This window comes from Falco peregrinus, chromosome 10 (assembly GCF_023634155.1).
Source record: "Falco peregrinus isolate bFalPer1 chromosome 10, bFalPer1.pri, whole genome shotgun sequence".
Classification (NCBI taxonomy): domain Eukaryota; kingdom Metazoa; phylum Chordata; class Aves; order Falconiformes; family Falconidae; genus Falco; species Falco peregrinus.
The window spans coordinates 14,920,001-14,943,039 of NC_073730.1; the positions used below are offsets into that span (position 1 = coordinate 14,920,001).

The following is a 23,039-nucleotide window of genomic DNA, read 5'->3' on the forward strand; positions in this document are numbered from 1 at the left end:
AATTACCAAAGTTTCATCATTTCCCAGACATATTTTTCAGAGTATTCCCATGCTCACAATTTCATTCATATTGTATAAACTGATACCCTTTCAGATGATGTAGAAGTGTAGCGTGTGAGCTCATACTCGGACTCATGAAGTGACATCTATACACTTGTAGCTATGCTATATATTTGGTATTTCAGACATCCTGTTCTCTTTTCTTCAGAGGACCCACCATACAGTTTTGAATGATTGCAGCTCTAACTGGAAAGTAGTGGGTATGATCAGTATTTGCTTACTGTCCTGTTCAGTATGTATGCAGTAACTGATGACATAGTGTTAGGAGGTCATTTTCCTTCTGGAGTTTGCATCTGGCTCAGTTTTTATTTAATTTTTTCCTAATGGTGAAGTTCTTTGCTCTCCAGCTGCTGTACCATGGATGAGAGTTGTTAGGCTGAAAGTAGCTGAGAAAAATACTGTCCAGCAACAATTCTCAGAAATGGTAGAAGCAAGCTCATCTTCTTGCCAAATGAATTGGTACAACATCTGGTATTTGAGTTTATGAAATAAGTTCAGGTTTTTTTGTGCTGGGTTATCCATTTTCACATTGGGTTTAGAGTTGAGATGGAATATTTCTGTATGTAAGGCTACATGATCACAGCATTTTCTTTATATATGGGCCACCTTTTTTGCCCTTCAGCTGACTAACACAGCATGGTCTATATAGACAAGGAAGAAATACCAGTTGAACTTACTCTTTCTGGCATTTTCTACATGGAGAGCATCAGTTATTTTAGCTTGTACGATATAGACAAGATTTAGTTGTGTTTGATAAAAAACTTTGTATGCTTTGGCTCCTCTGTTGTTTCTACATGCTTTATAACACGAGGTTAAGAGAAATGAACTGTGTGATGCCCAGATTTTCTGAACCTGTCCTGAGATGCTGGTGGCACGGGACTGTTAAAACAGTTAAAACTCTTTTAGTGCTTGGAGCAGTATTCCAAATGCTCTGTTTTCCTGGAGGATGGGAGGCTTGATTTTTTTTACTTGCACAGATACTTTTGGTTTGCTACTGATGAATCGGGAATTTTTTATTAATTAGTATTGTCGATTTGGGTTTCCTTTGTGGATTTTAAATGACTGACCTGCCTGTATGTGCTTTGAGCTGAAGGTCAATGTATGCTGATCTAAATAATGGAATACTTCATTGCAGAGCTTCCCTGTCTTTCTCATGTAATCACTTTGAGTTTTTGAGTAGGATTTTGCCATGCAAAGGACAGTTGGTTGTAATATAAACAAAGTAAAAACATCAGTTAGCCATGGGGTAAGATTTGCTACTCATACTTAAGACAAGCATCACTTTCTATAAAGGAGAGAAAAGATGGCAAAAGTTCCAAATGCAGCTTTGTTCATTTCTCCTGCTCAGAAATGTATTTTAAATTATTAAAATGTTGCATTAAGAAGTCTATAATTTGATTTAAAAATAATGATAGTTTAAGTGTTAATTGAACAAACAAGTATCTTGTTAGGTCATTTACAAATATCTAATTATTTCCTTTCCAGTAATGCTTTTGTAGCCACAAATTGAATGTGATTATGAAAATAAAGAATCAATGCACAAAAGAAATAACTATAGGTAACTTTTATTGTATTTATTATAGCTATCTTTAAAGATGTGGACTTGGAAATTAATTCAGATATTAAAAACTGTCAAAGCAATATGCCCAAATAATAGTGGACATATTTTCTTTAAAGCTACTGCGTAAAAAGCCTGACAATCCTGCCTTCAAGGTTGTTAGTAACTGTTAGGCTTGCAATTTGTTTCTTTTACACCCATACGGCAAAATTATGCCTCCCAGAGGTAAGTTCTGGTATTGGAGAAAGGTGCCTCAAGAGAATAGGGATAACCTAAAAGCCTCCTGTATTGACGAAGCCTCAAGAGAATATAAAAATCCTACGAATGACGCAGATGATGAGAGTATCAGAGAATTCTTGTTTGCTGGTATTTCACTCAAACTTTGCACAGATACAAATTTCTGTACTTCCCAGCATCTTCTGAATCAATTTTACTGCCATTATGGGAGCAGAAGAAAAGCATCAGCACTCTGGAGTAATGGAACCATTCACGCATTTAATAATAATTAACAGAATATAGCACAGTTTTATTTCAGTTATTGACACAAAATTGTTGGCTTCGTATTACTGTTAGAAATACTGGTGAGCTCTAATCTTGAAAAAACATGAAGTGGTTGAGTTGTCTATAAGCAATTAATTTTTTCAGGTTTTGTTATGTTTTAAAAATTAAATATTAATTAAATATGTTGGTTTGTTCCTGTTTCATTGGGACAGAATTTATAACTTTTGTTATAATTGTAAAATGCATGTTTAGGTTTCTGTTCTCATCTGTGCGTATATAGCAGCTTTGTAGTCTTGGATACTGATAAGGAAAAATTAGTTTCTTTTTTTTTTTTTTTTTTTTTTTTTCAAAAAAGAAAAAATAAAAATTCTATACATTTCATTATGGAACATTTATAAGATGATTTCCATGACAACCATATAATAAGATTCATGTTTACTTTGTTTCTGTGTTCTCAATGTCTTTTTAATGACTCCTGTGTAATTAAAACAGAATGCATAATTTGAGGTTACGTAATATAAATCGGTTTTGTTTGCATGATGTTGAATAATGTTAATACATAGTCAATATACTTTTTAAAAGCCTTATGTGGATTTGTTCATTTGTTGCAGAACTGTGAGAAACTAGAAAATAATTTTGATGACATCAAGCACACGACTCTTAGTGAGCGAGGAGCACTTCGAGAAGCAATGAGGTAAGTCTGGGTCACCATAGCAACAGTCACAGATGTGGTAAAGAAAGAGTCATTCTTCATTATTGGGGGAACAAATGAGTTCATTGCCACCATTCAGCTCTATTCTCTAAGGTATTAATTTGTCAGTGGAGAGGCTTCCCTTGAGGCTGTACTTTGGTTTTGAAGCTGCATAAATGTTAAGCCTGACTGCACAGTAAAAAACGTAAATGTTTAATTTGTTATTTAAAATGCTTAAGGGGTGCCTTGCTTTATATTTATACTAAACTCCGAGTGAATGGAAATATTGTTCATCTGAATTCTGTAAGTGTTAAAGCAATTGTGCAACGCTGTTTGAACAAACCTGCTTGCTTTTAAATTGGTTTTGATTTTTATGTATGTAGTTCCTGTGTACTCTGATTTTATCACCAGATTTACATGATTTTTGTTTTGGTAACGGAACTATCTGGCCCTTCATATATTGTAGAGATGTATATTTTGCTTACTATCCTCATATAATTGCACTTAATCCTTACTGGTGGAGGTTAAAATTAGTCAGTACGTGAACCTTCTGTCACCCTTACTTGCACTGTAGAGTATCTGGGTACAGGACTCCAAAGAAACTTGCCAGCTATAGTATCTGGAAAAGAATGATTACTATGCTGAAAGGTGGTGCAATCAAAGACAGGTTTTCTAAAGTAACTCACTGAGTGATCAGGAAGATGTTAATTATACTATTATCTGTGGATCAGAAAATTATAGTAACCTATACTTTTAAAGGTTTTGGAAGTTGGATTGTAAAATGTAATGATGCAAACACAGTGCTTCATTACGCTTGCCTGATATCAGAGTTAACTTCTTAGACTTGGGCTAACATAGTAAAAAGTAAAAACAACAATAAAAAATACCAAGAATCTTCTTGAGAAACTAATTACACCCATTTGCTTTGATTGCGTTCATAATCCCTTTAAATTTATGGACATGTGTGAATGACTTTATTTGCATGACTGACTATGTTCATGATGCTCTTGTCTCATGTACACTGCTATGAATTAAATGTTTGTAAAGGTATTCTGACTTGAAACGCAACCTGCCTCTTTTGAAGCCTTTCTTACTACCTCCAAATTATATTCTTCTGTTTCTGAACATTTCAACTACTAGTGTTGCAAATAAGTGTAAAAATAATGACATTCACCTTTCTAATTGTGATTTCTTACTTTCTGCTTGTTTTGCTTCATACGTTTAAGATTTTCTCCCTATGTGGTTGATCATCTGTGTACAGATATCTTCTGTGTAGTGCCAGTAAATAGAAAGTCATTTCAGATAAAGATTTGGGGAACTTTTGGCATATGAAGCTACTTTTTGTATTTTCAGCAAATTGGATTTCAAGTTGCTGCTGTCCTGTAACAAAATTTCCATGGGTAGGTTTGCAGCGGTTTGTGATACATGACTCAGCAGCGTTAATCCTTTAAAAAAACTTGGGAGTTGACAGCTCTTTGGTGATAAACATTTGCTAGTGAAGGGAGCCTTGGCATTTCAAAGGTCATGTTTCTGTTACAAGGACTGTGTAGAAGATTCTCATGATTCTGTGCTGTGCATACAGTAAAAAGCACTTTACTATCTCATAAATTTGTATCCTGGCTATTTCTGCTAGTGTACAAGCCATTCAGAGAAATAGTTATTGATTGTGAAGTGTGACAGATACTGTGCAGTGCTGGAATTCTCTTAATTGCAGTCAATATTATATGGTTGATTTTTTTTCTTAGTTGTTTTTATGGAGGTAAAGACAATACTTACTAAATTAAGACTGTAGTATGTTTTTACAACATACTTGAGTAACACATGAAAGGTGCAAAATGTTAATTTAGAGAGGTATATGCGTGTAGGTGTATGTATTTTTCTGAGTGTGTGTGGAAGACACTTGTTATTTTAGGCTGTACGGTTCTTTCAACTGCTATGTAGTCACCCCGTATCCTTGGTGGCTGCATTTTTATATTTGGATCCTAAGATTATCTGTAGAATATATAATTCAAATGATACATTTTGACAGATTAAAGTTTACTTTGCTTTCCCATAACTGTAGTGGACATCAGACCAGGTGTGGGAGGACATAGATTCGCTGGCCTCAGTATTGTGAGATACCTGCCTGCTTCTGGTAAGGGAAGCATGTGAAGAGGGTTACACGTTGCACACAAGGCACTAAAATCATGTGGGCATGAAAACAACAACAACAGAAAAATCCTAGTTGGATAGCTAAGCAGATATATGTGAATCTCAGATGAGCCTTAAGTTGAGTGGGCAGTCTGCCCAAATCCTCTCTGATTTCCCAGAGTGCTACTACTGGTTTGCCAGATGAGAGTTACAATGAACATTTTTCCCCAGTGCTCCTGTTGGGAATAAGACCTTTTGTTTTAACTTTATCTGTGAGAAAAATGGTCAGTTTAATATGGGGTTTAGTACATTACTAGTCTGTGAATATAACTGTGCTCTGCAGAAACAAACACTAATATCCAAGAAGGATCTTGTTCTTTTTCCAGCTCTTCAGAAACTGAATGGTATTCAAATTAAGGATTACATGAAAATAATCTTTCTTGTTTATGTATATAGATATATGCAAAATGAACTTCCTGAAAGGTTTTGAAATGATCATAAATGATCATAAAGCATATCAACTTTAGTTCTACTTTATGTATTATTTTAGACCTTGAATGAGATAATGAACTGATAGTAGTTTGCCATTACTCAGCATATAAAGAGTGGCATTGTAAGAATTTGGTTTACTTATGATTGCACATAAAATCATAAAGCATTTAATTCAGTTAATGTTTTTCTTATTTTGTTAATGTACTCTAAATGGTTTATTATATTTTAATGCAACTGCAAAGCTTAAGTAAAAAATAAAAATACATTAGTTTTTTGATGTGGGGTTTACATATGAACAGACTATTCCTTTACATACCTTGAATGTGTATATGATAATTTAATTTGGTATTTTATGTTGTAACTTGGTAGAAAAATAGCATAGATATATACCTATAATGTCAGGTTGCATAAGTAAAAGCATTAAGCTTTTGTTAAACAGAGCTGAATTTGTTCTTAATATATAATCACTGTAAAACATCTGGATCCTGATCCTCTGTAAAGCTTCTTCTAGAAATGTAAAGGAGCTTATAAACTGGTTTGGCTGCTACGAGGGCTAAGCATTTGCGGAGGAGGAAGTGGCCTGGCTAACTGTGCTGACTTTCATAGCCTTTTCATAGGTGGCAAAACCAGAATGTGGAATGCTGCAGTAACCATTCCTCTGGGAAAGTACGGTAAAGTAGCCTTGAGGAGTCTTACAAACAAAAAACCCCACAATGGATACCCCCGGAAAGATGAAGTAACTTCTATATTTGTGGAAGGAATCCAAACCCAATTATTACTATCAATTTAGAAGAAGTTAAGGTTTAGGGACTTACTGGGTTTAACAAGGTGAAGGAGAAATTTCAGAAAGCAACAGACATCAACTGGCAGAAAGGGATATTTTTTTTTCTCTACTGAATCCATTCACTCATTTGTACAGGTATCTGTTGTTATAAAGAGAGAGAATCACAGGTGAAATTGGAAGGGACTGTTGGGTATGGTCTAGGTTTCCAGACTAGTGACTGTGTACCAAAACATGTTTTTGAGCATGCCCCCCAATATGTGTATGTTTATTTCTTTATAAATTATGTACATGTGCTACTGTACTCATGTATTAAGTGAGTTATAAAACACACACAGGTATAGAAATTAAAAAAGGATGAGGTAAAATGAAAATAAACTCTACATAATTTTTAAAAACTTTATTAATGATACAAAAAATATTTTCTACCCATATCCAAGTGGATTGTCTTACGCACACTACACTTTGGACATCACTGAGGTAGACCAGCTTTTCTGCTCAGAGCAGGGTCAAGTAGAGCAGGTTGCTCAGGGCTGTGACCAGCCAGGTTTTGTATATCTCTAAGGATGGAGACTCCCCAAACTCTGGGCATACATCCTCACAATAAAAAAAAAAACCCAACAACAAAAAAACCCAAACCCAACAACAATACTACACCCGTCCCTGCCCCCTTTTAAAAAAAAAACCACCCTGGAATTCCTTGTATTTCAGCTTCTGCTCGTTTCTTGCCCTTTTACTGGGCACCAGTAAGAAGAGTCTGGCTCTGCTGTCTTTATTGCTTCCCATCAGGTATTTATAATTTTGATAAGTCTCCCTGAGGCTTCTCTGTTCAAGGCTAAGTGTCCCCAGCTCTCTCAGCCTCTCCTCGTTTGACAGATGCTCCAGTTCCTTAACCACCTCAGTGTCAGTGGCCTTTTGGTAGACTTGCTCTGCGATGTCCTTGTCTGTCTCATCCTGGGGAGACTAGCACAGGACACAGCACTTCAGGTGTATCTCACCAGTGGTGGGCAGTGGAGAAGGATCTTCTCCCTGGTGGTGATGGTCTACCTAACACAGCCCAGGATGTTACTGGCCTCTGCTGCAAGGACTGTCTCACGTTCAGCTTATCCTCCAGGACCCCTAGGGCCGTTTTGCAAAACTGCTTTCCAGATGTACTGCTTCCTGGGGTTGCTCATCCCCAGGGGCAGAACTTCACTTGTCTTTCCCCTTTCCCCTTCCCTGCTAACGTGATGAGATTTCAGTAGGCCTGTTCCTCTAGCCTGTGGAGGTCCTTCTGAGTGGCAGCCCAACCCTTTGGAGTATCAGCTGCTCCCATAGATGATACATTGCTTTTGCACAGTATACTAGTAATACACTTCAGGCCTATGTCTAGTGTAGATTTCAGGAACCTGCTGCCAGACAGATGAAGATATCATCTGAATCTGGTGTTACAATTACTTACTTATCAACAAGGTTGGTAAGCCACCATGGTGGCTTATGGCAGTGAGCAATCAGTAACATTGGTGAGATGTTAAACACATGAATGGGCCCTACTTGTAGGTGAATATGTATATGGTCTATCTTGTGAACATTGACAGAGTTAGTATGTGTGAAAGCTTTGCAAGTGAAAATTAAAGCTGAATATTTTTGTATAGACTTCTTGTAAAAAAAAAAAATTAAACATATTTCTTTGTGCTTTGAAATGGGCAAGGAGAGAGAAAGTTTGCTTGTCTGTTTGGATCAGTATAAAATACACCAAAGTTCTTTTGGAATTTTCTTTTGCGTTCACATATTTGCATAGGCTTTTGGATAATGTGAATATGGGAGTGAGACTTCAACTGTGATTTGCAGTTTGATAGAAACAGTTTCTGTTAATGATGATATTCACTGTTGTCTTGACAACTGTATAAGCTGGGGTTAGTAATAATCAAGCTTCTTTTAATATAGTCTAGACTGTCAGATGTATTTGACAAATAGTTTCTATGGATGGGCAAAACCCAAGAAAATTGCACTGTAAGAAATTCCATAATTTCACAGCGTTCATTAGTTTTCAGAGGAAATGTTAGGGATTTAAAAATGTGAACAAAAACAAGTCTGCAGCACAAACTACAAGATATTTAGTAACCAACTAGATAGGACTCTGGCCTGAGGTGTGGCAAATACAAGTTCATATTCTGGTTCTGAGTCAGGCAACTTGGTTTTCCTAATTAAAAAGCCACATCATGGAGCTGAAGAGTTAGCAGACATGAAATACGAGGAAAATGAGAACAATGAAAAATGTCATGTTAAAAGTATGCCTGCTTTCCTGTATTGTTCTTAAGCTGTTCTGAGAGATGGCACCAATCTTGTACAAGTTGAAAGGGATGGTGAATGAGAAGGAGTAAAGATAATTGCTTCTGGGTTCTTGATCCAGGTCTCAAAGATCATCTATTCAAAGAAATCCTTCATGTTCTGGGGAGGTGGAAGCCTTTGGAGTGAATTCCAGTGATCTGAAGTAGCCACTAGCCTTGTGATTAGTATACTTACTTGGGACTGAGAGAGTAAGTTCAAACTTCTCTTCCACCTTCTTCTGTCTTTACATTTCTCTCCAGTGCAATCATTTAAATGCTGCTTGGGGCATGTTTTTAGGAGAGACAAAACTGATTGTTAAATTTTTTTGTGCTGCTTCTGAAGTGCAACGACACTGTGCCTTCTTGGGTCACCAGCCCATGTTCTGATGTATCTCACAACCAAACACCACACCCACCGTAGAGGACATACTAATTAGGTAAACCACTTTGATATATAGGCTTATTAATTTAGACCTTTATTTAGGTTATGTTTGTCTTAGAGATATTCTTTTAAAAAAAACCAAAAAACCAAAAACCTGCAGATTTGTTCTCAGACTAAAACCAAAACAATGCACAGAACTGTGGAATTTAAGAATAGACCATGCTGCTCTTCAGAATTTTTTTTCTAGATATGTATGTTGAAGATTTTATAAATTTACCATATGATTAATAGCATATGGGAATAAGCAGATGCAGCAGGATGCTTGTGTTTCCGGTTACATTTGGTATTGTATAGGAATACATGCAGAATATTAGAAACGCTTGAGAACTTTTTGTAGTATTTCTGTATTAAAGACCTATGTGGCTAATAGAAATTAATTTTATTTTGTCTGAGTACCATTTTGAAATCAGAATTTCACTATCATCTGTAGTGTACATTACAAATCAAACAGATTGTCAACATCACTTGCATTGACCAAACATTGACCATGTATCTTCACAGCGCAAGACAGCCCTGTATAAAGATAGCTACAGCTGAACAAGCTGCCTAGGTGCTAGAAGCTGTTTAGTGGCATTAGCAAGGCTCTGTGTTCATGCAACTTCACCTTGCTCTTTGTTGGCTAATTAACTCCTGAGTCACCCACTAGCCACCCTCTGGGGGCCTAGCCTGGGATGCATTGCTTAGACCTTGCCATGGTGGAGTACTTTCTGTCTACAGGCAGACACTGTGCAGAGCTGCAGCAGCAAACATGTATAGGAACTTGTGACATTAATGTAGCTATTTTTGTGATAGTTATCAGAACTTGCATGGTCTTTCTGTATCATTTACATGGAGAATTAAAGCACTACATATTTCATTTTGCAATTAAAAAAAGAAGGTTCTGATATATGACAACTCCATTTTTTCAAGTTACAGATATAACTCACACTGAAGATCTTGTGGAACTAGTGATAATGTTTATTTTCTTCACTTTAGAATGTAATTGCATTGCTTTATGTATTTTTAAAGTATAAATCAAGAAAACTATAAAGTGTCTTGTTTTGAGCTTGACTGTGAGATGGGTTGTTCTATTGTTCTATTCAACTTCATAGTACCTTGACCATAAATTTTGATACTGAATTACGTTTCCAAGTTTATTTTGGCTGATCATTGCACATAGATTATTCAAAATATTGTATATAATTTCTGTTTTTTAATTTATGAATTGTAATTTGTTTTTGATTAGTCACATAGAGGGTAGGCTTGTTTCTTTAGATATTACAGGGGAGGGGATCAAGATAAGTTAGATTGTTTTCCTTTTAATGTTCCTTTAGTCACCTAGCTAGCATAAACTAAAAAATGCAAATTTAACTAACCTACAGTTGTGCATTGATTGTGTTCATGACTGTCAGATGTGAAAGGATGCTGATTTTTTTTTTTTTGAGTTTCCAATTGGCAATGCAGGTTTGCAGTTATTTTACATCAGAGAACTGAATTATGCTTTTTAGCGTATATAAACAATACGTGGATCTAGAACAAAAGTGTTGTTATGCCGAAGTGTGCTTTAGGCAAGATCTTAATGAACAGTTTTGGTAAAATCTTGCATGTTTTTCATACTGTTTCTTGTATGTGTGACAGTGACTGAATGATGCTTCAGGTCTGTTCCATGTATGATAAGCACATTGTTGCTGTATTCATGTGTACCGTTCCCCAAAAATATTTCTGGGGGAGAGGAGAAAACAAAACCTTTTCTGTCGCTTCAAGGGAGGGGAGCCTGGTTTTGCTTTTGAACTTTTTAGTTTTATGATTTAAAGAAAAGAATTGGATAACAGTCAAAATTTTTCTTTTTAGCAGACTGCAGGAGATATTGTCTGATGTTGGTGGTGAAACAGATTTTGAAAACCACTGTGGCAGATGGCTTACCACAAAGACTCCAAAGATGGCATGCAGCGGGTGCAGCATTGTACCTTTCAGTGACTAATAGCCACTTCTCTGCAAACCATTAGAGCAGAAATTGCACTACAGAATCTTGAATTCACTCTATGGGTTACTCCTTTGTTACTTTTTAAAATGCAAGGCTTTAGAATATTTCTGAATTTTTTTCTTTGCTACCATTAACAATCAAGAAAAAAAGGCTCTGAATTGCTAGAGACAATATATACAATATGGACTACCTGGCTTGCGAATACCTTAGTTTCATGAGCCGATACACTTTGAAAAAGGTTTTGGTTCATTAAATAAAACTTTTGGGGGAAACAAAAAGTTCAGAAATAAGTGAAGGAAATTTTCTGGTGGTCTTGCCATGAGCCATGAGTTTCGGTAGATTGTTGATACTTGATTTTATGTTCCAGGGCTTTGGATGGTTTAGTTAGAAGGTGGCTTATACCATTTATATCTTAACAAAACTCTGGGACATACACAGAAACTGGGTGTGTTACAGCTTTGGCAAAGGAATTAGATATTTTAGTTCAAGCTGTCGAAGCTCATGCTGTTTTATTTGCAAATCATGAATTTGATCTCCACTGTAGCCAGTCTATTGAGAGTACAACATACCACATACATTCAAGAACCCCTGTTTCCTGCAGTAAATTCTGTTTTGTGTACAGTCATAAATGATTCTGACTTTACAAAGGCTATTTTAGATGTATCTGTGCTTTTCTTTACAGACATGTACTGTTGTCCTCAAAAGCCTCAAAAAGTGATCTTTCTTCCCGCTTTCCTTTGAAGTCGGTGGGCTTTTTATTGCAATGGGCATCTCTGAGTACATTCTCCTTGGACTTTAGAGTACAAAGCAAAGCTAGGGGATTGAGGACAAAATACAGTCTTCATTCAAAACAGCTTTATTGGGTAGTCTGTGTCTTTGCATTGTATGTTCATGGTGGCCAGATCATCATTATCTTGTCTGATTATGGTGTGTTTAGAACCTTTTGGTTATGATGAATATTAGTAATGATGCTTACTTTTTTTGCTACATCTCAAGAGTCCTAACTTTGTATTATACTGGCTGTTGTGTTTCTGGATATAAGAGCTAACATTCATTTTCCTAGAAATGTTTTGTATATTGGAGTGGGGGCGTTTCAGGGACTTAAACTGTGGGTCCAGCTGTGCCCCAAGGTATTTAACTTCCATCGCAATTAATCTGCGCTTCCTCTGTAGACTGCTGAATTTAAATCCTGATTATTTACTGGAAGCTATTTGGGAGAGCAAGAAAAAGTTATTTAAGTTTTATGTTCCAATGGAATCAACTTGTTTATTGAAAATAAGACTCTAAATTGTATTGTTTTTTTTCAAGAAAACAGTTGTTAAGAAGATAAACTAGCATCAGTACCACACATTCAGCTATCTAGCTACAAAATTTTGCAGAAACTATTTTCCATCCTAATTTCTAAGGAACACAGACGTTTATAGGAGAATATTCTATTAGAACTTGCTGTTGAAAAGTTGGTTGACAGCCTGTTGAGCCCTAGACCACTTTGGGTCTTTCAGGATACCACCCAGAAACTTTCACTGCTAGTGTCTAAGTCAAGGCCGCTAAATTTTAGTGCTCCTGTGACTGAGGAGTGTTAAGATTTCAGGCAACAATTTGTACAAAGGAAGCTGCTTACAGAGTGAGACAAACATAAGAAGTGTCATGGAGAATCAAAGAACAAACTAAATATTCTTGATCAGCATCTCCTGCTGTCTTGAATGCCCAGTACTGCTTGTCTAGGTTGTGCTTTGTAATGTGCAGAGCATACTGGCAGTGACAAGATTCTTTGTGGACCAGGCATTTGTAGTAAGTTTCAGTCTGACTTAATATATTGAGTTTATCAATACGTTTCAATTTAGCTTGTTCAGACAATCTGGAGCATTTAGTTCTGGCTTGGTCCAATATAAAATTTAAAGTTGTTTTTTTTTTTCTTTCAGAAAGGAAAAAAAAGAAAGACATTTTCTTCTGTAAAATAAAATCTCAACAGTTCTAAATATCACCATAGTATTTGGACCCATTCAAATGAGTTCTAATAATGGGTGTGCATGTAGAACAGAATTTAATGGATAGAATTATAATGTGATTTCCATCAGAATACTTAGAAAAGACATTGATTTACAGTCCGACACCATTACCATACAATAATCTTTTAAAACTGGTAAGTTTTTGTAAAATATTTTTAAATAGTACTACTACTTTTTAAGTACTATTTCAATAGTTTTTAATATATTTGATTTTACTGTACTTAAAAAATAGTGATTACTGTTACTATATTTAATGTTTATTTAATAAAGTAATTATATTACTATATTTGTAAATACTATTAGTTTTATTGCTACTATTCAATAGTAGTGTTCAATGGTACTGTGTAATACTACTGATACTTTTATTACTGCTGTTTTGTCTAGTGAAGATTTTTCCATATTTGTCAGTTTTAATTAGTATTAACCCAGCATTTGCTTTGTATGTATCTGACAATATTACAAAAGCAGCAAGAAAAGACTTACACTTCGAGGAGTATTTTCATTGTAGAAAAAGATATATTCATAAAACAATTTTCTGCTCGTTTTCTTTTTCTTTCCTACCTGTTTGAGCATACAGGGGTTTCCTGAGCGGTTCTTCCTGCTTATCTGTGTTCTTTCTAGTGAACAGGGAAGGCAGTCGAGCATGTGTAAGACAGTTCCTGTTCTCAGGGTCCTGCAGCGTCTAGCATGGCTCGTGGCTGGCAGTTAGATGTTGGGCTATGCCTCACCGTGTCCATGCCTCAGTCTTCCCATGGCAAATTCACCTGCATGGCAACTGTGGCTGGTCTTAACCCTCTTCTGCCCTGGAATGTATTCTCTTGACATTTCTTCTTATATAAAATAATTGATTGGGGTGGGAGTTATTCTTGCTTTAATTAAAGAACTATACAGGGATATTTAAAAATGCTTAAATAGGACTCGGTGTACATTTAAGAGATATTCTGCCTCCCTAGAGTGTTTTCCACTAAAGAGAGCTGGGACTGCATGCTTAATCCTTAGTACCGCTAGCCATGTGGCTGCGGTAGCCAAAATGGAGCTGGAGCCCCATTTCTTGAATGTGCCTTTCAGCCTGCACTGAGATGCAGCTGCAGTGTTACCAGTGTCTGGTGTAACTTATTTTTTGGGGTTGGTATAGACAACCTTGAATAACTGCTCTGTAGAGCCACATGTGTAGTCATGGCCTACCTGTAGGGTGCCTCTGTGTCATCCTCACTGACACAGCTGACATTTGTGCAAAGCCAGCAGGGCAGCGCATGCCTGGGCAGGGGGGCAGTTGCAAGTCCTGCTCGTGGCAGGTGAGCACTTCTGTGCTGCCTCTAAGACAGCCAGCACTGGCAGCTGTGATGCAGCGGCTGCGGGGATGTGGATGTCCGTGTCAACTGCTCAAGCCTACAGGACTAGGTTAGAACTAGGCTGAGGTAAAGACTACCTGCATTTCAAGGAGGGTTATGTCAGGTCTTAATGCCAACTGTTCTGCTGTAGAGACCCCCTACTGGTGGGCTACACAGAGATACAGTCATTCTAGGGCATTTTCTGCTGTTAGAGATGTAGTCATTCTAGGGCTAAGTTCTTCTGCGTCCAAAAGCACGGGGAAAGGCTGGTTAATACCCCAGGAGAGGACCACTGTTCACCCAGCTGAAGATGAAATCCCTGATTTTCCTTTTCTAATACAGGAAGCCATTTAACCAGCAGGAACCATACAGCATAAATCTTTTGCTGTCCTTCGTAGTTCCATTAGATGTGTTTCAGTAAGTGTAAAACTATCTCCCTGTACTCCCTGCTTCTGTGATCAATTTTTATTCTTTTATTCTACTTGGGTAAGCTGGGTGAGTGAAGACTTCACCCCTAAATTGCAAAGGCTTGAGTAATCTTTTGCTTTTGCAGTTGCTAAACGTTTTTTTTCTGCTTGCTAGTGTAACAATATCATAACATATAAAATCTATTTTGTCTTAAAACTATAACTGCAAACAAAGCTTTGAAATGCAACTTCTCTTAATATTTCCTCTTCTATCATACTCACTTAATTCTTGATGTAAGACAGGAATTCATTGCTTTTGTGCTGAGAGTGTGAAGCCACAAGTTGATAATGGTAACTCAGTGTTTGTAATATAAAGTGTTGTTCCTGTAGTGTGGTCCAATTACACAATAGTAAAGCAAGGATGTAACACAGCAATGCTGCTTTCCTATTTGTTTCAGTAAGTTTAGCACAGCAGGAAATGTGGCATTCTTCCAAGGTAATGCGTCAAACTTACAGTTGGCTGGAAGTGCAGTGGAAGTTATTCTAAGACTTCATGTGCTGGCTAATAACTTACTGAATGTATACGACGATTGTCTTATGAAATATATTCAAGGTCATTTCAGTGTAAGGATTTTGCACTGTGTGAAGTGCAATCAATTTTGAGACATTATGATATTGCAGAGATATTTGAACAAGCTTCTCTGTAGATGCTGTTTATGGCATTGTAGTTTTAGTAATCAAATATAATTTCTGTATGGTTAGGGTTTGTGTACGCCTTTTTTCCAAGACCTGTTGAATCTTATGAAATCAGAAAGAACTACTCTATTAATCTGGTCAAATGATGTAAATTTTTCCTCCAAAAAGTCCTATTTTTTGAGGAAAAATATATCTAAAACAAGATCTAAAATGAAAATATACGTATAATATCAACAGACTGTTGCCTTCCTTTTTGAGGCCCAGAGAGCTAGTCATGTATCAGCAATTTGGCAGCTGGGAGAAACTGGAGATAGCAAGGCATCTTTTTTGGTAGTGACTACTGTTGAGACCTGGGGGGTTGGATAGGAATTGCTTAGAATTTTTGCAGTTGGTCTCATTTTCAACTAATTTTCACATCTCTCTAAAGCCTTTCCCCAAATCAACAGACATCTCTGTTGTGCTGTGGCAGTCAACCCACCACAACCGTTTTAAAGATACATTAATGTTCTTTACAGTTTTTGAACAGTCCTTAGCAAAATATATACACTTAAAATAGCATAGGAATAGCTTTATAAACTGCTCCATGGTATATCTCAGCATGTTTCAGATGTGATGAGGAACAACTACCACTTATGGAGTATTAGCAGATATTCACAATTAAGGGGTTAATCTTCAGTCTTATTAGCAGTCTTGCTACAGAGGTTATCAGTGCATGCTGGAAACAATGTTGGGATTTCTTTTTGTGAACCACAGATAGTTTCAAGCAGATTATTGAATGCTATCAAAGGTAAAAATACCAGCTGTGCTGCACCTGGTTTAATTTAATGATTATAAAGGCAAAATTCCCTATCTTGGGCATTTTTCTTATCCCCAGTACTTATTTTTTCAATCAGCTGTCTAAAAAGTGTCTGACACCTCTTGGTGACAGAAATTTTCTCTGTGGTATTAAGTTTGGACTTACAGTAAAAACAGCAATTGCTGTTTAAAGCTTTCCAAAGATCTTTAGTTACATACACACACACATTTCTTGAAGCATTTCTGAGTGCCTTTGGCTGCAATGATCCAGCAAATGGAAGGTTGTTTGTCACTGGCATCATTTGTCATTCCAGGAGGCATGTTTGGTTCCAACTGCTTGGAGTTGTTTCAGCACTGACACCTGAAGAGTGTCTAAAAGAAAATAAAGTACAGAGGAGATGCACAGGGGTTAAAAAGTCAGCGATCAGGCTTGCCCATGCTCCTTTAGGCAGAAGTAGTGTCAGATGTTTGGGGAAAAAAACGACCACTGACTTAGCTGAGCATTGAGGCTCTGCACTGGTCTGGCAAAGGGAAGACAACTGCAGACAGTTATTAATGGGAATGAAAAAGGGGATCAATCAGTACTGATATCCCTTAGTAATTCCTACCAGCATCAAAAGCACCACCAAATTCTCTGTGCAGTTAATACAGTGAGCTTGCTGACTGCAAATGTGTGTTGTATATGTTGTCTGCATTTAAAGGTCCTTGTGCATCAGAATTGGATCACTCAGCATGGAGTGGAAGAATAGGGCGTGTTGAGTGGACGAGGGTACGTCCTGATTTGGCAAAGGATATAGGTTGAATTCCTGGCTTGATAGTGGTAATGATCAGAGTGCTTTTCCAATGAATAATTGAGTATAGGGCAGTCAAAATTTTCCTCTCAACAGTGACATAATTTGGCATAGTATGTGCCAATATTTAATGAAGAATACACATTTGGGACTCTCCAAGCTGGCTTTAGGCTCCTACAGCTGCTTTCAGAGTTCTGAAGGCTCTGTTTTGGATTGGAAACCCCTGCCCACACATGCACATTTGAACATCACCTGTCAGGGGTTTTGGGGACAGCAATCACAAAAGGAGTATCAGTCAGAGATAAAGATCAAAACTACAGAGCGAAAAAACATACTTGTCCCTGGATATCCTGGATCAGAGTATCTGCTCAACACCTTGGTTTGCTTTGATGACTAGCACTGACACTGAGATGCTGCTGCTTTTTTCAGTGACAAAACTTCAGCTGAACCACTGAGTCTGTATATGTAACATGCTGTGATTTTTTTTTTCACCTGTTTCCTTACAGACAAACATATACAGCAAGAGAACAAGGCATTACCGTATGAGTTTCTAATGCTATGTGAACAGATCTGGATTAAAAGGGAAAGAAATATCCAAATTCCCTAAAAATGAATAGCATCTGTCTTTAATCTAAAGCCTCATACCTGCTGCTGTACCAAGCAGAATGACTGGAAAGTTTAAACTCAGTGTTTTGTTTATTGTTACCAATCAGTAATAAGTGCCCTCCTTAAATTCCATGATTTCATGTTTTCCAGACCCTCAATTATTGTGACACTGAATTTTTGCCAATAAATTTGTAAGCATTTCCATGCATTGTGTGGCAGAGTGTCATCTTTTATATTTAGTGTGGAACTCCTTTTTTGGCAGTAGTAGTATTGCAAAAAAACGTTGAGTGTTCAGGAGGTGAAAGGACTATGCCTTTCAGATGGAGTGGGAATTATTTGTGAAAGCATAACCTACACTGTTGTAGCCCTCCTAAATTTGTCTTGGTGCTGTATATTTGCCTTTATATTTAAAATTGCCATTTAATGGTTAATATGGGAAATTACTATAAGAAGGAAAAAAAAATTCGGCATTTTTGTGCTGCATAGTGGCTGCAGTGAGAACAATGGGTCAGTGGCACTAAATAGTATCTGGTAGTTTGCTCATTTTGTTTTACCTTTGCATTCTTCCAGTGTATGGATAACGGTCAGTTAATACTATTACTCTATTAATTATCTTTTAGAAGGGGAAGAAAAAGCAGTGGGGAGGATTTTTTTTCTCATCATCTTCTCTGATTGCCAAGTTATTTGTATGTAGAGGGAAGATTCTTTCTGTATAATCAGTCTGCTGCTACCCATTTTACTGCCAAGCATTCCTTCTCTATGGTAGCGTAATGTTACCTAGGGAACAGCTTAAAGCTGACACATACAGTGGTGCCACAAATTAATTTCACAGTTATCAGGATATAGGGTGATAACAACAACATGAGCTACTGTGAAATTACCATTGTTCCCATTGAGTTACAGTGTAATTATTACTTTTGTGGCAACTATGCAAATAATTCATGTCACCACTGTAGGATGGGATGTGCTTTCCTTTCTCTGATTCAGTACTTTGTGCTTCAGAGACATCTTTATGTACTATAAACTAGAGCTGTGCTTTGAATTGAAATCTAAATATGGTTATGTCTTCACAAAAAAAAAAAGAAAAAGAAAAAGAGACTTAAAGAGACTAAAAACTAAAATCCCTTGCAGACTGTCCATTATCACCTGGAACTGGATCTGCAAATGCATGCTAATTTAACAGAAAAATAATCAAAGGATTACTTTTCAATTATTTCCAGCATGAAGGTGGTGAATCTTCCTTCTAAAAGGGAGCTTTGGGTTAGTTAGTTTTTATTAAAGGACATTTTCAGGTTTCTTTGCTGCCATTTTGTGGAGGCCATTTGGTGGAAGGGACAGAAAATGAGATGTTTGATTATATAGTTATATATTCTTATATTGATAGTTAAGAAAGAACTTCTGAAGCAAGGTTAAGATGCTGTTCCCAGTATGTAAGATGGAGTAATGGACCCTGCTAAAACCAGAGTAGCTACTGAGGTTTAATGATGGCAGAAGGCATGAAGGTCACATAATGTGATGAAGCTGGCACAGGTGCATCTTTGTTTAAACCAGAAATGAGTATGCTTTGCAGGCTGCAGGTTAGATTACATAATTTCAGAAAGGTGGACTCCATGGGGTTTTGTTTTTGGTTTGTTTGGGTTTTTTTGTTCATTTGTTTTCCATCCTTAGACTTGCATTTTCAACAGTTCCTACAGAGAGCTTAGGTGTGCAACTTGCAGATGTGTATGGATAGCCTACCTGAAGCTCCTTTTAAAATTCATATTCTAGATAAGTGGCTAATGACCACATTCCCAAAATTGCTGAGAATTCAAGAGCTTTAAATGTTTAAATACTAAAGAGGGAAAACTTGAGACAGCCCATTTAGAAAAACATCATAGCTACTATTGCATGAAAAGAATAAGCAAATGGAACTTGATTAAGTGAGTCCATAACCAAGTGAAAATCTGTATGCATATGATAGCTCACTATTATCAAAATTGTGAGTGCAAGATAAATTTCCCTGAAGGACAAAATTCCAGTGATGGGAAAGTTTCCTTTCTATTTTAGAATTTAGTGAAACTTAATTAATTGACAATTAATCCTAATGGAATTACACCCTCTGATTTTTTTCTTAAATTTGCATTATTAATTTATGTTTGATAGTATATAAAAAATGAAATTGAGAAAATGTTTTCTCATTTTAGTTATAATAATTTTCCAGGTACTCTTTTGGAAAAAATGATTTTTAACTAATTTGAAGTGTTTTTTTTAAATTGCAAGATAGCTTGCAAATGGAATCTGTTTCTCCAGTTCTTGTTATATTGCATCGACAGAAATACAGAACAGCTTGATGAGCCTGTTTCTGTGAGAATTGACTTGTGAAGGAATGAATATGAACAACATTCTGAAGGAGCTATGTCCGTGAGCATTTCTAAGACACATATCTGTACTGCATCGCCAAGATTTGAGCTGCAGAGATACGCTGTAAATTTCTGTGAATATACAACAGTTGTACCTTTTTCCCCTGCATGAATGAGCTACATGAATATTGGGGTTTTTTTGAGGTTACAAAGAGAATTGTAGTGAAGGTACTGAAAGAGTAGAAATAATATCCAAACAATGATGGAATGTAAAGGTAAGAGCCATACTGGGTGTCAGTGCTCCCACATATATTATCCTTGTTTTTTGAAATAACAGTTTTCTGATGCTATTTCTTTAAAACTAATGAAAACCACTTATGCAATCAGAAAATTACAAAGCAGTGTGCTGTCCTGCATCAAAGTACTATGCTTTTAATTGGAAATACATAAATTGGTAAGAAAGTCACCTCCACGAAGCTCCCACTGATCTTTCTGAATCGCTGTACCTGCAGGAGAAGCATTTAAAAGAATAGTTGGGGTATTTTTCAGTAGTTTGATTGTTGTAAGTTTGTCTCTAGAAAAGCAATGTTCTGGTTATTTCTTGTCTTGAATTTTTTTCTTGGATCAACACAACCTGCTCAGGTTATGCACTGATGGAATATACCAGTACCATAAAACTTCTGTAACTGACGATCTAAGGCAGGGGTCCTCAAACTACAGCCCACATCCGGCCCCCCAGGGTCCTCAGTCTGGCCCCCGCTATTTACAGAAACCCCCCCCCCCCCCCACCTCCCCCCCCCCCCTGCCAGGGGCTGGGGGGGGAAACCAAGCAGCCGCAGATGACTGCCTGCCACTGCATCCGCGCACCGGCCCCCTGGTTAAAAAGTTTGAGGACCCCCGATCTAAGGGAAAGTAATTACAAGCTAAATAGACCTTGTGTTCTGGCTCATTTATTATCCATGTGATGAATAATGGTGGAAAAAGTGTGCAGTAACTAATGGACTGGCTTCATGGAATGACTCCTGTTTATCATATGGTTATTGCTCTTTTTAGAGATTTGCTGACAAATACATGTATTGCAGTATGAGGAGGTCGCTAGTTAATATGGATGTTAGCAAGGTTTTGTGGGAATGCTCTAAAAATTGCTTTAAAATTGTCTTCCTGTCACCATCCACTTTTATCAGTTCCAGATACTGAAGACCTAAGTCAATATCTAATGCCACGTTATTGCTTAAGTGCAGTAATATTTAAGTTACAAGTTTAATTTGAAAGAAGCAGCTTGGTCTTTTTTAACAGTTTCTGGAAAACCTGCTGCAATCCTTGCACGCTGTTGTTAGGAGTCAGCTTTGTGGAAGCAAGTCATAAAAATTTAGAGCTGCCAGAGGTGCTCATTGTCCTGGTTTTGGAAGAAGTGGGAAGGTCAGGGTGGGTGGTTGTGGGACTGTGGGGAGCTTCTGCTGTTGTCAGTAATGAGCAAGAAGCTGAAGTTGACCATAAAAATCAAATGTTGTCTTCTGTATACCTGATGACCCAAACAAGTTGTTATGTAGTGAGAGGTTATTTTAATACAAGTAGATACAAAAAAGTTGTTGGATTTTTTTTTTAAAGGAATCTAAACTTTAACTGTATGATGGACTCTTTCATTAATATGTAAGTAAAACTTATCTCCAAAACTGCTTGCATAAAAATGCCTAGTGATAATTAAGAATAATTTGCTTGCAAAATAGGTAGCATTAATTATTGTATTGCTTTTATTTATGGTTTCTTAGCTTCACTGGACAAATAATAATTCTGTGCTGCATGTGACATGTTTTTTTAAAACAGCAAGGAAAGGTAGATTTGTTTCTACATATCTAAGTAAGAGAATTATCTGAGCTTGTTAGTTTGATGGATTTCTTCCCCCTCACTCTGGATGACCAGTTTCAGATATCATGATGGGGAGACAGGAGGGAAGTGTGTATTTTTTGGTGTTAACCATATAGTTTTGTTGTTTTGTCCTCTTTTGTATTCTTGTTTTGTGGTGGTTTTGTTTCGGTTTTTTTGTCTCCAGTGTACTCTTTTTTTGTCAAAACCTACAAAGTAACTGAGATGCTCTCCTGCTGCATAGTAAACTTGAACCTCTGAACTGAGGTCTGTACGCAAAGCCCTGGGAAGGTCCTTCGACAGGTTCTCATGACTCCTGGCAGAGGCAGCCCAACCTGATCTGGGAGTATAAGCTGAGCTATATTATGTACTGTAAATGCAGATGAGCGTACACAGTATTTGAATAGTGGTGCAAGGGTGAGCAGACTGCTTTTTTAGAAGTGCTGGTGGACAGGACATCAAAGGATAATTGTTTATTTTTATATGTTTTTGTGTTCTACAATTGTCACCACTTGGTGCTTCATGCTGTGATTTTATCCAGGGAAAAAATGAACCATGTGAGAATGGGAGGAGTCCTTAGTTGTTTTACTTGATGGAAGGTGAACTTTTAACGTGGGGCTTGGATGGCTCTTCCTGTTTGTTGCAGTCACTGACCATTAGAGACATGGACACATCTTACTTGAAAAAAAACTCTTCTCTTGAGAGTTCTGCCTACGGGAAGAGACTTAAAATAGCTTTACACAAAATTGTCTCTCCTTACCAGACTGAAAACTGTGGTCTTGTTACAAAATAATAAACGGACTATTTCTTTATGCAGGGCCACTGAAAATTAACAATTATGATATGTGCTCTGAAGAATATAAACAGTTCCGGTTCTCCAGGGAGAAACACATAAATCAGTGCCAAATCTGGCTAAATTAAAAAAACAAATAACCTATTTCATTTTGGCAGGGTTGGTAATGTTCTGATCCTTGGCTTCAGGGCCAACATATTTGTCTAGGTCTACACAGAAAGATGTTCATGTCATTTCTGCCTCTACAGTAAATAAAAAGCTGGATCAGCTCTCCTGTGTTGTCTCTGTAATGAGTTCCAACTGGAGTACTATCCCTCCATGTTTGGCAGCTTAGGCAGCTTTTCAGTGGAGCATTTTCTGTTTTTAGAAAGAAAGATATTTAACCTCTTCCTTGCCTAGAAAGGTATGGATATTGTAACATAAGAGATTACCTTAAAAATAGAAACTACATGAAAGTTTTGAGATTTATGGACATTAGTATA

The 23,039-nt window shown here is 37.0% G+C and overlaps 1 protein-coding gene across 1 annotated transcript in view; it reads left to right on the plus strand.

Annotated features, from left to right (window-relative positions):
- Window positions 1–23,039, plus strand: part of DPYD (dihydropyrimidine dehydrogenase) — a 367,955-nt gene that overhangs the window by 44,031 nt on the left and 300,885 nt on the right. Inside the window, exon 3 of the mRNA XM_055815469.1 lies at window positions 2,731–2,813. Within this exon, the coding sequence (XP_055671444.1) occupies window positions 2,731–2,813 (83 nt within the window). The remainder of the gene's footprint in view (window positions 1–2,730; window positions 2,814–23,039) is intronic.